The sequence below is a fragment of the Rhinatrema bivittatum genome, chromosome 8, assembly GCF_901001135.1.
Source record: "Rhinatrema bivittatum chromosome 8, aRhiBiv1.1, whole genome shotgun sequence".
NCBI lineage: Eukaryota > Metazoa > Chordata > Amphibia > Gymnophiona > Rhinatrematidae > Rhinatrema > Rhinatrema bivittatum.
The window spans coordinates 169,693,950-169,713,927 of NC_042622.1; the positions used below are offsets into that span (position 1 = coordinate 169,693,950).

At 46.4% G+C, this 19,978-nt stretch overlaps 1 protein-coding gene across 1 annotated transcript in view; it reads left to right on the forward strand.

Moving 5' to 3' along the window:
• The window catches only part of PIGL (phosphatidylinositol glycan anchor biosynthesis class L), a 65,230-nt gene that overhangs the window by 37,180 nt on the left and 8,072 nt on the right, over window positions 1–19,978 (forward strand). Inside the window, exons 3-5 of the mRNA XM_029611306.1 lie at window positions 7,957–8,047; window positions 9,984–10,051; window positions 18,438–18,469. Of these exons, the coding sequence (XP_029467166.1) occupies window positions 7,957–8,047; window positions 9,984–10,051; window positions 18,438–18,469 (191 nt within the window). The remainder of the gene's footprint in view (window positions 1–7,956; window positions 8,048–9,983; window positions 10,052–18,437; window positions 18,470–19,978) is intronic.

Consider the following 19,978-nt stretch of genomic DNA (forward strand, 5'->3'; position numbering starts at 1 on the left):
CGCTCTAGATGTCTAGGAAGGTAAATGCTCCAGGGATAGACCTCACCTCTGTCACACTTTCTGGCTCAGTTCATTTTCTCCTTTTCTGACTTCCGCAGGACAGAAAGGAGGAGCAGGTGTAAGTGGGACAGCTGCATCGTCTGCAGCCTTTCTGCCTTCGGCCAGATCTGGGCGCCCTTTGATGTTCCAGCAATGAACTCACTTGACCCCTGTCTGTTTTAGACCGTACAGGAAGTGACTTAGTAGAGAAATTTGGCAGGGGATGCAGAGACTGCCAAGGACATGCAAATGTCAGAAAAGGGGTGGAGGGTGAGTGTACTGTTACGATGAGCGTGCCCAGGGGAACGTAGTGTTAGGGAGTGGTGAGCCTGCAGAAAGGGGGCCCAGTAGTTACTGCGGTGCAAGCTTGGATTAGGCGTTTGATGCCTCCCCCACTGTATCTTGTTCAGCGCTGCCTGGATGACTGCACTATGCTCATAATTAAACACACTACTTTTTCCATGAAAAAAAAAACCGAGGAGAGTTTGTTGTATAATACTAATGTTTAATAATTTTGGTGTCTTCTGTTTGGCCTGCCCATAGGATTCCACGTTTACAGAAATATTGTTCCAGTTTAGTGTCCAAGGAATCTTGGGATTGGTAGATCAGTGTTTATTATCGTGACCCCCATAGAGCGTCAAGGAGGAGATAATTCCCCGAGTGTAAAACAGAGACATCAGAACAGTTATTAGATGTAAAGCTTTTCCCTCCACATGGGATATGCATTATATAGCACTTTAGAAAGCTGTGCAGCCGCCTCTTGAGGTAGCTAGGGAGTGAACACAGTAGAGAGAGAGGAAAGGTGGCATCCCTGCCTAATCCTGGTTGAAGAGCAAGTGATGGAGCAGAATTAGAGTGGCAAGGCCGGGTACGCTCTGCTCAGTGATTTGTTTTTCCTCCTCTGTCTCTGCTGCTGCTGCTGCAAGAGTCTCCCTTTAAGGTTGCACCAGCAACAGAAGCGCAAGGAAAGGCTTTCTGTCTTCCAGGAACTTGGAGCACATTGACCTTGAAACGTTCCAGGTCACTGCACGTTCCCCCTTCTCCTGTGCACGGAGGCCGCCAGTGTTTATAGGCAGCAGGTCTTGGAGTCTTGTTTTGTTTAAACACAGCTGCTGTTTACCAGCAACACAGCTTTGAATCCCGAGCCAGGGCCTGAAGAACCAAGAAAGGAAAAAAGAACAAAGACTGGCTTATAAACTTCTTATACCCCAATGGCGTGTGCTGATCTCTATCAGCAGAAGAATCGCCAGCAAAACAATAAAAGTTTATTGTATCCTGCAGCCTTCCACTTCCTGATGATAAGTCTGCCCTCCTTGCGTAACCATATCATGAAAGCTGGGTTAGGGGGCCTAGTTCTGCCAGGAGAGCCTGGTATTTAGGTAAGAATATTACCCAGGGAGAGGTGGAAGAGCTCCCCAAGTAACTGGCCCTTCTCTGTCCGCCTGTTGAGTAAAAGGACCGGACATTTATTTAGTGTTAGAAAAGAGGTAGCGTAAGCCTCGTGCTGGAAGCTTTAATTCTTTGCTCAGTCCCTAAGGACATGGGTCCTGTTAAAGCTGCAGCAGTCTCTCCCTGCCAGAAAAAGTAAACTGGAGCTTTCTCGGAGGGCAAGCAGGATGGCAGTCCTCATAAGACAGTTGTGTTCCTAAGTTTACACACCGCCGGCAGAATCTGGAAGATCTGTAGCATTTTAAGAAAACCCCGCGTGATCAGACAAAACACGTCCGCTGTGGTTAATGTCTTTCAAATTAAACTATTTTATGCATCACAGAATAGCACAGTCATTAAAACAAACCACAGCAAAAAAAAAAAAAAAAGAAATAATAAAACGGTACTTAGTTTTTATAATACGAAAGATGGAAATGTTTGCCAACGTGCTTCAGGTTTTTGCCACCGAATCTGTGCCTGGGTTGCTGCGGCAAACTGGGGGGACTGTGCCTCACGCCTCCTGCTCACTGTTGTCTGACCTTACAGGGGGGAGAGGGCGGCAGCGCAGCGCATCGGCAGTGCCTAGCGCCTCTTTCCAAAACCCCCACCACTAGGGTGGCTAACTGGCTCCAGATTTTCAGGACAGGTTTTACTCCAGCGCCTTGCTTTTCTTATGGGAGTCCATATGGACTCCAGAACCCACCTTGAACGGAATTGGAAAGGCAGGATATTAGATCAAAATAAATACACAAACAGCCTAAAAAAATGACAAGCCCACACGTGCAGTGGGTGAAACCACGACTGGATCAACTTCTCCTGAGAAAATGGAGGCAACCCTCGTCCCCAAGGTTTCTGGGCCCCCTTACAGGCGGCCACTGCTTTAGTGATATACTGTGTGTCTAACAAAGACCACCAACAGTGTTTATAGTGCTTTCATTTAAGGGCTGTTTTTAAAGGGGGCTTAAATTTCCTGCCCATTTGATCACCCCTGATATCTGGTGTAATTGATAGTCTGCCAAAACCTTAGCTGGATGTCGGCCGGGGGGCGGGGGATTCTGAGGTGGAATAAGTTATCTGACTAACACAGCCGAACAATATTAATATAAGAACATAAGAAATTGCCATGCTGGGTCAGACCAAGGGTCCATCAAGCCCAGCATCCTGTTTCCAACAGAGGCCAAACCAGGCCACAAGAACCTGGCAATTACCCAAACACTAAGAAGATCCCATGCTACTGATGCAATTAATAGCAGTGGCTATTCCCTAAGTAAACTTAATTAATAGCCGTTAATGGACTTCTCCTCCAAGAACTTATCCAAATCTTTTTTGAACCCAGCTACACTAACTGCACTAACCACATCCTCTGGCAACAAATTCCAGAGCTTTATTGTGCGTTGAGTGAAAAAGAATTTTCTCCGATTAGTCTTAAATGTGCTACTTGCTAACTTCATGGAGTGCCCCCTAGTCCTTCTATTATTCGAAAGTGTAAATAACCGATTCACATCTACTCGTTCAAGACCTCTCATGATCTTAAAGACCTCTATAATATCCCCCTCAGCCGTCTCTTCTCCAAGCTGAAAAGTCCTAACCTCTTCAGCCTTTCCTCATAGGGGAGCTGTTCCATCCCCTTTATCATTTTGGTTGCCCTTCTCTGTACCTTCTCCATCGCAATTATATATTTTTTGAGATGCGGTGACCAGAATTGTACACAGTATTCAAGGTGCGGTCTCACCATGGAGCGATACAGAGGCATTATGACATTTTCCGTTCTATTAACCATTCCCTTCCTAATAATTCCTAACATTCTGTTTGCTTTTTTGACTGCTGCAGCACACTGAGCCGATGATTTTAAAGTATTATCCACTATGGCTCCTAGATCTTTTTGCTGGGTGGTAGCTCCTAATATGGAACCTAACATCGTGTAACTACAGCAAGGGTTATTTTTCCCTATATGCAACACTTTGCACTTATCCACATTAAATTTCATCTGCCATTTGGATGCCCAATCTTCCAGTCTTGCACAGTCCTCCTGTAATGTATCACAATCCGCATATTTAGCATTATCAGTTAGGAAGATAAACTTACCCGGCTAATGTTCAGACAGCTGGGTATATTAAGCGGCGCATCCGCATTGCTGAATATCCAGTACAATTTAGTCAAATACATTTATCCGGCTAACTTAGCTGGGTCCCTGCAGCTCAATATGGACCTCATTGATTTCTAAGAAGGATTAACAGTGCTTCTCCTATTATCCTTCTATGAACATTAATTTAATTAAAGCAGCAGTGCCTCCAGCTCTCAGCAGAATCTGCACATATCAAGAGGTTTGGGTCAGAAGAAGATGTAAAACATTTCCCCTGATTCAGTTCCGAAGGGGACAAGATTAAAAGGCTTTAGGCACTGGATTTTGTTCATGGTGACCCCAGTCACTGGCTGACTGTGACTCCAGGTTACCAACAGGTTAATTAGGAAGGAATGCAGAAAGCTGGACTGTGCCCAGTCCTGCCCTCCCTTACCCGGGACCTCGGGTTACTCCATGTCATAAAATAGAGAGCGTGAGATCACGTTAATAGCTCAGCTCTGAAAATACAGTGACCTTCAAAGGCAAAAGGGCTTCCAGCTGAAACTGCCCTATTGCCTGCACTGTCTTCAGCCAGGAGAATTTGATTCAAGAGTGAGCCACCCCTGCTATACTCAAACCTCACTGACTGTCCCGGGTTTGTATTCACCATGGCTGGAAAGTTGTTTTTATTAGCGCAGCCTGAGCTTGCTGTAAACTTATACGAGGCCTGACAGGCACTACGGCACGTGTGATGCCATTGAAGAATACAAGAACTACCCAGCATGCAGCAGTGACGGGACACGTGTAGGACCCAGGGCAGCAGTCCTGCTTATGGATGAACTGGGCCTGGGCGGATATCCCCCCATCCCTGTGGTTAGTAGCCTCTGCTTGATCCATCTTCCATAAATGTGTCTAGCCCCTCTGTGAACCAGAGCATCCTGTGCCAGTCACCCACACCTATTGCCACAGCAGCTCCGTTGCACTTAGAATTTGACCCAGATGGAATCCCTGCACCGTGCGTTCCAATCAGAAGGGACCTGCGCCCTGGGAAATGCTGCTGAGCAGCATTGCTTACCTGTAACAAGCGTCCTCTGAGGGCAGCAGGGATTCCTTGAGATCGTTGTAGGCTTTTGCTACAACAGAGCAGTTGCACCATATTCTCAATAAGTCAAAACCTGGCATTAGGGCTAGAGAAGAAATATTGCTGCCTGCTCCTCTTGCTTCATTATGTTCCAAGTTCCTCTCCCACCATTTGCGAGAAGCAAGTTTCTGATGATAAACCTATAAGCAGCTTGGAGGAACCTCCTGTTGAGGATACCAGCACACAGAGTTATCTTACAGCACTTCTCTTGCTCTTCTTGCAGATAAAAGTGTGAATTATGTTCTCTCTTCCTATCAGGCCGATTCAATAAGAGGTGCGGGAGAGCCAGCGCTCCGAGTCGAGCGCCCGCTCTCCCGACACACGCCCAGGCACCTCCTCCTGGGCACACGATTTTGTATTTAAATGAGGCCGGGCACTAATAAGGGGGCGCTAGGGACAATAGCGCGTCCCTAGTGTCTCCTTATTAGCAGAAGAGTCGGCTGTCAGCGGGTCCAACAACTGACACTTAATTTTACCGGCATCGGTTTTCAAACCTGCTGACAGCCACGGGTTCCTCCGACTTAATTTCAAATTCTGCTTTTCTGTACACTTTTTAGGGTCCCTTAGAACTTAATGCCTGCCCTTGGCAGGCGTTCATTTCTGAGAGTAAAATGTGCAGCTTGGCCTCACATTTTGCTTTCAGTATTCCGGGCGATTAACTAATAGGCTCATGAACATGCATTTGCATTTGATGAGCGCTATTAGTTTCGGGGGGATGGGGGGGGGGGGTTGGCCACACGTTTTCCACGCGCCATTACCCCTTACAGCATAAGGTGGTGATAATAGCACGTCTGAAACGCACGGCCAAACAGAGGCTAAATGGTGCGCTCGGCCTGTATGTGATTATACAGCAAAACAGATAAAAAGGTCTTTGTTAAAGTGATGTGTCCACTGAAATAGCTTCCCCCTACACACAGGTGTTTGTCTGAATGGAAGTTTCATTTCCTTTAAGTGAATATTTGCTCCGTTGAAAGACATGGATTCACTACATTGCCTAGAGAGCTCCAAAGTTGTGGGGATGGCTGAATCCTACCAGCACGAGGCCCAGAGGGGGCGCTGTGCCAGCGCTGATGCTGCCAAAGAAGGGAGCACGATTCTGGAGCCGCTGCTAGGAGGGAGCGCGGTTCTAGAGAGAGGTTTGGGGAACGGGCGCATGGCCAAAGGTTCACCTAGGGCGCCAGATACTCTTGCATCAGCCCCGACTACATTAGGGGGTTGGTGTAGGGCAGTCTCTTTCATGGTTTCCCAGTACAGCAAGGAGCCAGTGGTGCCACACAGCACTACCTTAGGAAAGGGAGCAGGGGGAGAGACCGGCTGGAGGAAAGAAAGTTTGACTGAGACATAAGTAGGAAGTGCACATTCACAGGTTTATTTACCCTCTCATTTTAGCAGATCATTTCTATCTGATCTTGGAAGACAATTTACTTAACCCCCCCCCCACACACACACACACACACACACACACACTACACTGTTTTAGTGGAAAGTGCAGGGGGAGATGCTAGAAATGAACCCTAGGGGAAGGGGGGGGGGGTGTTAAGTGCTGAAGAGAGGCCTGTTCTCAGGAGATTTCATCTGGACTGGTGATTGAGAGCGAGCGGTGGCGGCAGAAAGGTGGGGAAGGCTGTGGCACGCACGGGGTTAAACTATTGTCTGTCCTGTGGCCTCCCCTTCAATGGTTTGACTCCAGTGCCCCTTTCACGGCATCTGATTTATGCAGCTTTCCATCAAGGCACTTGGCAGCAGGAACAGTGAGAGCTGTAAGGCATGAGGGGGCGGGGCCCCATTCAGTCCGGGGGGAATGTGCAGATTCACCCCTGCCCTCTGACCTGGGGCTGGCCAGCTTAACCTCTCCCCTGCATTCTTTCATTCATTAGCAGTTTTGATAGGGAACAGCAGGGGCACAGGGCTGCTGTACAGGCTCCTTGGGATTTTCTTGGCTCTTTCTTTAACCTCTGCACATTCTTCTGTGTTGTGTGTATAAATAATTCCCCCCTCCTCCCTCTCTCATCCCTGCAGAGGTGGCTGCTGGCTGTAGAAACTGGCATCTCCCACGTGTGCTTTTCCTGCTGAAATAATCAAGGGGGTTGGGGGGAAAAGCATCATGTCGAGGTGATGGTAGCCCAGTGCCTTTACGTTATAGAAAATATATTTATGAAAGAAGAGTAAACTGCTCTTCAGTCCTAGCAGTACCAAGAAGTAGAATTGATGCCGATAGGGTTAAATGGGTTACAGCCCCTCAGCCTGGCCTGTTTGCAGGGATTCTGGACTGCTGCCTGCATCTGTCCTCCACTGAACTGAAGTGACCTTTGTCTGTCTAAACCAGTTCAAACCCCTTGTCCAAGACTGAGGGCAGGGTCTAAGGACTGCAAGAGTCCTTCAGACGTCCAGTGTTCACCATTCCCTTGAGCCGCGCTATCTTCAGGCTTTTCAATCCCTCCTCCTTCACACTGTGGTTTCAGGCGCTGCCAGGAACAGTATTTCCTGCAGCTGCCTCCATCCTCCCGTCTCTGTCCTCTCACTCGGAGGGTCAGGTCCCAAACGGCGCTACCAGTTTTCTCATTGACTAGATGGAGTTGTTTCTGTTTGTGAAGCCAGCAGCACTGGATGAAAGTACCCCCTGAGATTGTAAGCTGTCTGGGGCATGGAACACTCTCTCTTGCTTGAATCTTGTTGACGTGTTTTCTTTATCATGTTCCTGTACTCTGAGGTATTGGTGTGCTTCCTTTGTGCAGCACTGTGTGTACATTATCCGTGCCGTAGAAAAGCCCTTCCGTTCATGAATGGGTTTGGCTGGATGAGTCTTAGTGAGGTTCCAGCTCTGCTACCAAATCCCTCCCCCAGACAGTGCCCTCGGTAGACGTGCCAGGGGTCAAAAGGCCTGCACTTTTTCATCTTGTTTGAATGAACAAATGGAGAGCAGGACTGGCCTAGGGGGTTAGAATAATGAACTGGAAAACAGGAGACCAGGGTTCAACTGCTTCTGATATGCACTGTGACCGTGGGCAAAGTCACCTTATCTGGTGTTGCCTCTGATACCGATTTAGATTGTAAGCTCTCTGGGGAAGGGTCTTATAGTAAAGCAACCTACACCATATAAGTGCCAAAACAATAAGCAGTGTTTTAGAGTGGCTGAAACCTTCCCCAGCCTTGGTGAACTTTGTTGCACCTGGTCGTGGGATGTTATCTGCCAGGTAGAAAGCTCAGTTTGTTCCAGCCACAGATAAATCGATCTGTTTTGTGTTCTGCTGGGAGCTGTTTACTGACTGTAACTTTCCATTTCCAGGGACCTCCCCGACAACCCTGGCATTCAGTGGGACATTCAGCTCCTCTCCTCCATTGTCCTGAACTATATGGAAGCCAACAGCATCGAGCTGGTAATGCTCTGTTTAATTAGTAACAAAAATTCAGAGACAAGCTATTAAAGCAATAGCATCACCTCCCAATCCAATGTGCCAGCCTCTGCCTGTTTGGTTTCTTGGTGCATGTCCTCCTCCTGGTGATCATATTCATATTCTCCTTTCTTTTTTGATCCATTGTTGATTTTTTTTTTCCATACTTTTTCCTGTGGTTTGTTAATTTTCCAGGATTACTGCTTTGTTTTGGGTTGGGTTTATTCAGTAGCATTCCCACTACAGGAGGCTGCTGAGCCAGAGATCACTTTCTGGACTTGTGTATTCCTTTATTTTCTAAATTCAAAGCCAGGGACTTAATCAGCCCTGAAATAAGTTTAAGAACTCCTTGGGATGCTTTTCACGCCAGACTGCAGGCAAGATCTTAGCACAGCAAAAAATGCTGGGCAGAGGCGCGTGTGACTTGGACCTCGCTCACAGTGGAGATGCGTTCCATATTTTCTCCCTGGCATTTCTCCCCTTTCCTCTTGGTTTGTTTTCTGTTCAGTCTTTTCTTGGAATTGTGTATTTTTGTCCCTTTCTGCTCTTGTTGTTCCTCCTCAAAATACTTTTGGTGTTTGTAAGAATGTGCTCAGCTGCTTTGCACTTCCTGTGGAAAGCAGCAGTGGTGGAGACGCAGGGCGCAGATGAGGCTACAAGAATATACGGCATCTTCCTCCGATTGCTTCCGGGCCCATGAGGCTGCTCTGATAACATATACATTTTGTGTGCACAGCTTTACTTCCAATTTAGTAAAAAGCTTAGCACATAAAAAAATGTGCAGGCAAATTAGTGCTCCTCCATGCAAATCCCATGCTAATCGAGACATTAGCTGGTGCACAGAGTTAACTCGGGTTATCTTAACACTGGAAATTTAACTCCTGGTCAGAGATGGAGTAAAGCTGCTCTGGCTGGTGTTAGTCTTATGAGACTGAATCTCAATTTCACGGTGCTGGGATCCTGTACTTGCAATTTATATGCATGTGCCCATAACGCACAGAAAATGTGGTTTGTGTGTGCTAAGCATATTTCTGAATGCATGCTTTTGGTTTAGTATGCATTTTTAAACTCTCAGTGCATAAGCATACAATTAGCTTACTGTATCAAGCATTAACCTTTTTTTGTTTTTTTGTTTTTGGCGCATGAGTAAAGATGAAGTTTGGTGCACTTTTTTCCATTCACATATTATTACATAGGGGCTGTGAGGCTGAAAGGGAAAAGGGGTTATAAGTAAAGGCTTCCTTAAGTTGTCATGTATTAAACCTGGGCATCTACTGCATCTCAGTTAGAGTTACCAGGGAGCTCCTGAAACATGGGATACAGCCGAGCAAACTGTTTTATTAACACCTATTCCATGCCATGCTGGTACTTTTAAGTCTGATTTTCTTATGGAAATCAAGATAACATACCCCAGAATGTTATGGCTCAAAACCAGCACTAGCTCCACCTGTCTCTGATAAACTGGTGCTAGGGCTGCCACCTCTTGCCTGTTTATCTCAACAGGTTGATCCAGTCCTGGTTTTGCCACACTGCATGCATGGATTTGTAGTTCTGAGTTTCCCATTGAGTTTGCTAAGAAAGTCAAAACTAGAAGTCCCAGCATGCAATGGGACAAATCCAGGGCTGAATCATTCTGTCTGGGTTCAGTCAGCACTTAATTACAGGGATCTGCTGGGTGAGTCCAGACCTTCTTACTTACAGGTTCAGAAATGCATTAGGCTGTTCCTGTTCATATGAACTGGGTCCTGCTTAACCTGTAATACAAGAGTGTGAGTGGTGCCTATAAGTAGGAGACTCCTGAGGTATCCTTGCAAATCCTACAGTGATTCAGGGCAGTAGCAGCCTCACACGTATGACCTGTGCCATGTGTATCTGCTCTGCTCTACACTATAGTAATAATTCTCACTTTCGTCTTCTGCAGGTGATCACCTTTGACGAGGGTGGAGTAAGCGGTCATGCCAACCACACGTCTCTGTACACTGCCTTGAGGTATTGTAGATTTATGACCTTCACCCCTGTTGGAAGTTTCCTTAAGTTGTTGAAGCAGGCCCTGGGGCTGGCCCTGTGGCTCTAGTGACAAGGGGCAGCCTGGGTTCAATTCCCGGGTTTGGCCGGACTTGGAGATGCTGCGGAGGCAGAGTTTGCAGCCCCTAGGGGGAAGGGGGTCCTGGCCAGCTGAACAATGACACCTAGTGGCCAGACTTAGTACCCATGTTAGTGGGGTCCGAGGGAGCCACGGTTTCTGGTTTGAGTTTCTTGGCCAAGGACTGTCGCTGTGAAGACAGGGCTGAGTTGGGAGGGAGGTATGAAAATAGGGGAAGAATCCACGGGTAGTTGGGAATCAAGGCTCATGGCACCATAAACCAAGAGAGGCTGGTTTTGACTGAACTGGAAACTCAAAGAAGGAGTGACTTGCTGGGCCAATAAAAGAAAGAGTGGTGGTAATGATGATCCTGGGCTGGCGGCAGAATAGATTATTTCAGCGTTGGGGCTGATCTTTCTCTATTTCTTCTTTTTCTGTCTGCCTGCCCTTTTCTCCTCCTGCTAGAATCAGAAGGGCAGTATTTGGAGTTGCCACCTCATCCCATTCATTTCTGTAAGAAAATCAGAAACCCATGCATATAATAGGACAAAATCAGGACTGGATCAGCCTGTTCAGCTGACCTGGGATGAGGTGGCAACCCTAGTTGGATTTAGGCCTAACTACCGGTTCCATCGACAAGCAGGGCTGAATTAGCTATGACTTGGAGGCCGTCATCCGATGGCAAAGAATGGACCCATCTCTGTAGTTCAGAGAACGTTTGCTCTTGAACATGTGTGCAAATCCCCTCACAGGCGTTGCCTTGTGAGCCCCCTCAGTATTTTTTTTGTCCGAGCTTCAGCATATCCTATCTCTTCAGATAATCATATTTTAGACTTTTTTCAGTTATTTTTGTTGTCTCTCTGCCTCAGCACCCACCAATCAGCACTTTTAGTGCTATCTAGGGGAAAAAAAAAAAAGGAAAAAGAGGAAGAGATTTCTTCACAGGTTTTCAGGATCCAAGAAGTGAGTGGTTTTAAAACTGTATGCAGTAGAAAGATGACCATTACCTTCCGACATGATTTATTTATTTATTTATTTTAACATTTTTATATACCGATATCCGTTTGCACATCGTACCGGTTCACAAGAAACAAAATGGCAGGCCACTAAAAAGGGCATAGCCTTTACAAAAAACTGTTTAACGTTGCCTTGGAAAAAACATGACCAGCAAAATGCTACCATTGTGGCCACATGTCTCCGAGGTCACAAAAGTCTAGGACCCAGAGGAATTACATAAGACTCTGAGGAGCTGCAGTCAGTCCTCCTCCAGGAGCAGGACTTCTTCATGCTCCCTTGGTCTAGAGCTGAACAGGAACTCCTCTAAAATATCTCCCTCACCAGCGGAACAGGCTGGGTTCTCAGGATCAAGCAAACCAAAACTGAGAAAAAAAAACGCTCTACAGATCCAGCGGTGCCTCTGGCATCGAAAAAGCATCTGGTGCACAGGTGCCATCAACACCCACAGCTCCAGCACCATCGATGCATCAATCATCAGTGCCAACAACACAAGACGTCATCGAAGCACAAAGCATCAGCACCATCAACGCTTAAGTCCTCGATGCACCGGATCCCAGAGCCTGCAAGCATCAAGCCTCAATACCAGCAATGCTCCAAGCAATAGAACAGGCTTCTCCATTGACAAGTCATAGAGCCACAGTGCTGTCAACTCAGCTGTTTTCTACTTTACCCATACAGAGAAGTGAATCCTTGAGGGTAGAAGGTGACATGATACACCATCCATCACCAGGGTGATATCGCCACCCAGATTGTTGGAACAGGGCCTTCATCTAGAGACACCTGATTCCATTTGTCCTGTGGTCCCCTTAATTTTGAACTGGCCTCCGGTGCAGATCTTTCAAAGCCTAAAGGAGGTACATGGGGACTCTATCTTGGTATCAGAAGAAGATGGTCCACCTTCAACGCTCAGCCAAAGAACACATCATCCTTTGTATCATGTGGCGGAATTAGTGAAAACTTTCTTTACCTCTCTGGCACCAAGAATAAGGAGGGCATCCTCCATCCTCTCTTTTCCAAGATTTCAAATTTACTCCCACAAGGAGGTGTCCCAGATTCCCTGATTAGAAAGGACACTCCATTGGATCTTCCACAAGTTGGTTCTAGTCTCAGACACAAGTAGAATTTAGCCATTCTGAGGAGATTCACCCCTCCAAGGTGACCAAGGTTCTCTTCTTAATTGCCAGATTCATCATGGATGTTGATTACACACCTTTCCTTATCCAAAGAGGTTGAGGATATGGTAGTGTCTACCTGGAAGCTGTCTAATAGAATTGTTTACAGATTCAAATGGAAAAGGCTCTCAGCTTGTATCTACAGACTTCATTAGATCTATTCGTGTGTGAACCAAAAGACCTACTTAAGTGCTTACAATTTCTGCCTTCTTTGGGTCTTATTACTTCAGCAATGGGAGTTCATCTCAGTGGCATAGCGGCCTACCATTTTCAAACTGAAGATAGGCCGATCTCAGCTCATTCATTGTATCTGAGTTCATGAAAGGCTTATGCATACTAAACCTCCAGTTGTCAAAGCTCCTGTTCCTTGGGACCTGAATATGGTTCTGGCACAACTAATAAAGCCTCCATTTGAATAGTTGCAGTCAGCTTCTCTCAGATTTCTCGCTTGGAAAGTATTATTCCTAATCGCAGTCGCTGTCTTCTGTCAGCCAGAAGAATCCAGGAACTCCAGATTTTAGTTCATTACTGTCCTTACATGCAGTTCTTTCACAATAGGGTGGTGCTCCGCATGCTTTTCATATTAATCAAGCCATCATCTTACCTATTTCTTTCTAGGGCCGCATGCATATGAAGGTGAAAAGGCCCTTCATTCCTTAGATTGTAAAAGAGCCTTGACTTACTACAGGAAAAGAACCCAGGTCCATCACCATCCCTCTTTTGTCTCTTGCAATCCTAACTGACTAGGCCTATCAGTAGCCAAACAAACATTGTCCAATTGGCTAGAAGACTGTATTGCACATTGTTATGCCTTAGCAGGCATCGAGGTCACAGAGTCTGTCAAAACTTATCAAGTGAGAGCCATGGATGTATCAGTGACTCATCTGAGAGCAGTACCTATTAAAGACATCTACAAAGCTGCAACTTGGTCATCAGTGCACACCTTCACATTCCATTACTGTCTGGACAATTTATTAAAAAGGTGATAGTAAATTTGGACAAACAGTTTTGTGTAACCTGTTCGCTCAGTAGTGCACTCTCCACAGTAAGGCCAGGTTACTTATTCAGTATACCTCTATTGCAGCCCTCAGCTTGGGAGACGTCCCATGTGTCATGGCTAATTTAGCTCTGCTTGTCGATGGAAAAAGCAAGTTTGCTTACTGTAAATGGGTTCTCTGTAGACAGCAGAATGAATTAGCCATGCTAAATACCCGCCCGTCTTCCTGGAAAATTGACTACTTACCTAGACTTAGCTCTGATATTGATTGAAGGGGCTCATGAGACAGTGCCCGCATGGGAATTCCTGCACATGCTCAGTAGAGTTGAATCTCTATGAGCTTAAAGAGAAGGGTTCATTCAGCGCTGTCAGATGTCACCTATGTGTCATGGCTTAGAAAACGTGCTTTATCCCTTTGCATGTAGTTAGGATTTTCCCAAGAATAGCAGAACTAGAAGTCCCTGCATGCAATGGGAGTGATGCCAAGACTGGATTATCCAGTTGGTAATCCTCTCACTGCTCGACTGGTCTGTGAGAGTGTGGGGTATTCTAAATTGCCAATTGTACCTATTAAATCTTATTTTTGTTTGTAAATGCTGAGATCCTTGCAGTTATTATATGAGACTTGCTAGATACAATTTCTCTACTAGACCAATAGAGAAATTGTATCTAGCAAGTCTCATATATACCTACATTGATTTTTTGCTTGCTAAATTTTTGGGTCTTAGTTTTGAGATCCTTGCTGTTGCATCTCACGAGTGCATTGACAGAGTTCTTTATTCATAGCTGCCTTCTCTTTATAACACTGACCGATATGTGCATGGAGTGCTCTGATTACCACCCGGGATCACTTAAAACATTTCATGGTTAAGTGATTTTGCAAATGCACTGTTAATGAGGGCATACATAAGGCATTTTCACCTAAATGTATCTTAACTATCAAGTTAGTATTAGAACAAGTGGGTTTTATTTTTTTTGTTTTGTTTTTTACAAAACCTACTTAAGATATTTTTTTAGTTAGGAAATTCCAGCCAGTGTCAGATTATGCAATCTACATGGGAATTTCACCTTGACGAGATCTGTAGTGTCTGCAGCCTATGGCTTAATTCCTGCACCTTCCTGAGAAGTGTGGGGAAAAGGCTCAACCCTGGCAGAGCTGCTGATTGCTCTGTGCACCACAGGATGTCATGCCATGTAGTTTAAGAATACAACATACACCAGCATGCCCATGACACAGCTTCCTCCACCTGCTGCAGGGCAGCAGAACATTCTTAGCGGGTAAAGAGTTAGCTTTCTCCATGGGAAGGTGAGTTTTTTTACTTGCATTCAGGCGGTTTTGAACCGGAAATAGAACATGACTGACTGACCCCTACCAAGCGTGAGTGCCTGAGCCCCATTTACCCGTGTGCTGCCTGTGCTCCACGTGCACTGGGACCTCTCACACACTCACAGTTCTGTGGAAGGTCAGCAGGGCTGTCTCACTCACCGCTTCACAGTATCAGATCATGCAACCCTCACCTGGCTTAGTAAGACTTTTCATGACTCCCAAGAATTGCAATGATTTTTAACAGGTTAATGCTTGGAAAGTCTGTGGAAGTAAATGGCATGGTTAGGAGGGACACTGCCCTACCACAGGTACAGCACAGGTGGCAATATCGAAGGCGTCCTTCTCGCCGTGATCTGCCAGTTCCAAGTGAGAATGGAGTTCAGATTTCCTGATCATCTAGTGCTTATCCTCTGAGCTGATCCAGGACAGAAAGTAGCTGCACATCTCAAGTAAGATAGTTTGAAAGGTACACTGTATCCGGTTTATTTAGTTTTGCTTCAGTGCATCAAGTTATGGCTGTATTTGAAAGAAGCTGAGGATCTGCTGAGGTTTCTCGGAAGAGCAGAGATGGTTTTGTTTGCCTGTGGTCCTGTTTTCTCTGGTGCTGACGATACTCTTCCCTATCACATTTCCACGATGAAAGGAAGGCTTATCTCTTCAGAGAGCCTTACAAAGGGTCTGGAAGCGAGGAGCTGCTATATTTAACCACTCTGCAATGAGTTGTTATAGCAACTGCATCCATGAACACTACAGAAGCAGTGCCACATGAAAAGCAGCACCAGGGAGCAAGCTGCAGAGCTATTCATGGTGATCCCTAGGCGCAGGAGTTTCCCAGTTGATTTTAAGTGGCTCTGGGCTGTGAAAGGAGTAGAGGAGGGTATGTATGTCCGAAAAACTGAAGATGGAGTTCCACTTTGCAGTTCACAGTGTCTTTAGAGGGGAATCGGTGAGGTTAGAAGAGCTGTAGGCATGGCTGGTGCTGGGGAGGGAGAGCAGGAAAGGCATGGGACTGAAGTATGCGGTGAGGTTAGAAGTGCTGTGATCATGACCAGTAGGGACCAACTATGCTATTGGCAGAACCCCTGCCCACTTGCATCTGGAGTCAATACAGCAACTGAGAGAAGATTCCTCCCAGGCCCCAGATTTGACAATTGGCTTAAATTCCTGCATCCTAGAGTCAGAAATGATGATGGTTAACTGCTTTGCTTAGTTTGCTATTCAATTTTAAGTTTTAGGAGACAATTTTACAGCATGAAATGCTCCCAAAGGGTTAAACCATTGAAAGATACTCTCCCCTGCTAGGGTTAAACTGCCTGCTGCTGTTTCTGAGGAAGTAAATAGAGGAGGACACAGATACACTCAGTCTCGCTCTCTCACACACTCAGTCTTCCTCACTCTCTTACACACACACACAGTCCTATGTCTTGCTGTGGTTGTTCAAAGGTCTGTCTGTAAAAACATGACCAGAAAAACATGAGCAAGAGAAAGCAAGAGACACACACAGAGATATATACACACAGATAGCCTAGAGGTCTGTTCTTTTTCCATGATCTCATGCCAGTTGGTTCTGCTTTACTGAAACCACAGCGTGCAGAGCACATAAACGTTTCTTCCTGGCCTGGAAACATTATCCCTCATAACCTCTCTCCTACTTGGCTCCTTTCCAGCCATCCTGTTATGGGAGGGATTTTTCCATCCGCGTAAACTGGTTTCAGGGGGACTTGCTGGAATGTATGGCCTGCAGAAGGAAATGAGACTTGGAAGTGGAACCCACATTAACCTGAGAAGGAGTGGGGGCTGGAAACCACTGTGCTGTGCTCAGGAGTTTGTGTCCGTAAACATCTGTTAACCTCAGGCAGGTGTCCTTTCTGTCCAGCCACAGCATCAGGTTTTGTTCAGCTTACTATAAGCAATTACAAATCTCTCCCTATTACTGACTGTCACCCATCTCTCTAACTCTTCTAATCCTTCTCCTACCCATTGGCAGGCAGTGTGTTAAGAAACCAAGACTCCCAGTAACTCATCAGTGAGTGTTTCAGGATGTCCTTGCTTCTGCTTTACTCGGCAGTGCAGGCAGTCTGGGATGGCAGGGTATGTGAAACTCATGGGTGAGGAGCTGTGAATTAGAAGGGACTCAGACTGGGGTGCACTGTCTCAAAGCTCCCCCAGCATCTTGCATTGTACATGGAGACCTTGTAACTTGCCCCTTCATTAATTACTTGGATCTGAATTAACCTATCGGGCTTAACGCCCTGTTCTTCTCGCACTGGAAAACTTACAAGTAGAAATGTGGATCCGTTTTTTGTTGTGTTCACGTTTAGTTCTCAGGTTGAATTTAAAATTCTATGTAGTTAGCCTAGGAGTAAAACTCCTCCCTGGGCATTGTTTTAAATATATTTAACCTTCTGTTTGGCACAGTGTGGCAAGACTGCCACTGGGTCAAAATATCTGAAACTAAGTACTATTATTTATCTGACCTGCTTGTACAGCACTTTCCTGGTCAAAGCAGTGAACCGAAGCAGATCAGCCGTGAGACTTGTACACAACTGTGCTCGCCCTATCTAAAAAAAAACAAACAGCATCTGTAGAAAAGGAACAGAGAAGAGCGACAAAACTGATAAAGGAGATGGAAAAGCTCCCGTATGGAGAGAGGCTAAACAGATTAGGGCTCTTCAGCTTGAAGAAGAGATGACTAAGAGGGGATATGATTGAGATTTATAAACCGTGAGCGAAGTGGAACGGGTAAATGGGGACCATTTATTTACCCTTTCAAGCAACACTTGGGACCAGGGGACACTCCTTGAAATTAGCAACCAGCAGATTTAAAACAAATCGTAGGAAGTATTTTTTTTTTCACTCCATGCACTATCAAACGTATGCAGTCTGTTGCCAGAGGATGTGGTTAAGAGATGTAACACAGTGGGCTTCAAAAGAGGTTTAGACAAGTTGCTGAAGTAAAAGTCCATAAACAGTTATTAGCCAGGTAGACTTGGGAAAGCCAGCGCTTATCCCTGGGAATGAGATACAAGGAATAAATCAAATACTGGGGATCTTCCAGGTAGTTGTGACCCAGAATGGCCACTGTCAGAGACAGGATGCTGGGCTCAATGGACCTTGGTCTGACCCAGCAGGGCACTTCTTAGGTTCTTCTGACAATAAAAGCCCAAATACAAGCTCTTGAATGGGATTGATCATGGCTGGAGTAGTATGCATTGAGGTTACTGCAGATAATTATTGTAGAGCCTTCTGTTAATCTAGCTAGGTTACAACTGCTTTTATTTATTTGTATTTATTTATTTAAAATTCCTTATATCTCGCTGCCTCCAGCAATCAGTTCAGCGTGGATTACAATAAATACATTCATAAAATAATACAATCTAGACATGTACATTCTATGCCATACCTCACACGCTAATAAAATTTAAAAAAAAAAAAAAAACTTTCTCAAGATACCATGCAAGCACTCATAGCCCTCTCTCTCACAACAAACCTGTCGCAGAACTTCTGGTCTCATGCTAGCAGGGTGCTGAATGTAGTTGCTGTTATGAAACAGGTAGGAGGTGAGATCCCTTCCTGAGTGAGGAATACTTTATGGAGGCAGCTGGTTTGTCACTAGCAGCGACCGGGATGGGAGACTTACCTGCGAGTGTTACATGACAGTGTTCTACAGGAATGCATCTCGTGTCCGCCTGCGCCCGCCTGCCTCCTCAGGACGGGTGTGGGGTGATGATGGAGTCTTGTTCCGCTCTGCTGACCTCCGCGCTCTTTCCTTCCCACAGGTATCTCCACTCTGAGGGAAAGCTTCCGCAAGGTACGTGCTGGAATCATCTGTGATAGCATCGCACACCTCGGCCCTGGACCAGATCTCTCGGCAGCACTGTGGCAGAATCTACCTGCACTGGCAGCGTGTGCAGCAGGACTGACGGCCCTTTCCATTAGGATACAAGCGTGTGCAGGCTAGACCCAAGGGAGTGCAGTGTTCCACTTGCTAACGTCTGCCATTTGTTTTCTCAAGTTTCTCGTAGAGAAACTGGAAGGGACCCTTGGGAGAGGGACTTGAGATGTCAGGGGATTTGCATGTCTGCACTCATAATGCCCTTCGGTTCTTGCATACCGATACCCAGAATGTTTTTAGACCCACACATTTACATGCTGACTTGCGTGAGAAACTGGCAAAGCTTTTGTGTGGCCGGCAGATGAGAAGTGAAGTTACCAGCTGATTCCTTCATGGGTGCGCTAGGAAAAACCTAGTGACAGAGCAATCTTTATGTGTTTCAGCTTCTTTACCCTGCAGCTAGAAGGTGCAAACGGCTGCTCTTAGCCTGATGCACATCAGGGGCAGAGCAGCAGATCAGACACAGGCATGGAGGAGGAAAGATGGACAGCGAGAAGGAGAGGGAGTCAGAAGGAAAAGACACTGCTTGAGAGGGAGAGAAAAGGAGTTGTACAAAAAATCATCACAGCTTTGGGCTTTCTTTTTTAGCAAGAGGTTGAAGCCTGCTGCTTTGGCAGTGGTGGTAATGTCGTCGTGGCCCCAGCGGGCTCTGATGGCAGGGCATTATCCCCCCCATGTTGTACAGGTTCTCAGTCTCGGGAAGCAGTCATCCTAACATTGTACATAGTAACATAGTAATGACAGCAGCTAAAGACCAAAATGGTCCATCCAGAAAGGAAATGAAGAGAAAAGAGTGGCAGCAGAGAGCCAGGGGTAAGAATCCTGAAAGCTCTGGTACAGTGTGGACAGACAGCAATAGGTAAAGGAAGCTTGGTGCAACACTCTCGCTCCTCTTCCCTCTTATCATCCCCCAGCAACACTCTCGCTCCTCTTCCCCCTCGTATCATCCCCCAGCAACACTCTCGCTCCTCTTCCACCGTATCATCCCCCAGCAACACTCTCGCTCCTCTTCCCCCTCGTATCATCCCCCAGCAACACTCTCGCTCCTCTTCCACCGTATCATCCCCCTGCAACACTCTCTCTCCTCTTCCCCCTCGTATCATCCCCCTGCAACACTCTCGCTCCTCTTCCCCCTCGTATCATCCCCCTGCAACACTCTCGCTCCTCTTCCCCCTCGTATCATCCCCCAGCAACACTCTCGCTCCTCTTCCCCACCGTATCATCCCCCAGCAACACTCTCGCTCCTCTTCCACCGTATCATCCCCCAGCAACACTCTCGCTCCTCTTCCCCCTCGTATCATCCCCCAGCAACACTCTCGCTCCTCTTCCACCGTATCATCCCCCAGCAACACTCTCGCTCCTCTTCCACCGTATCATCCCCCTGCAACACTCTCGCTCCTCTTCCACCGTATCATCCCCCTGCAA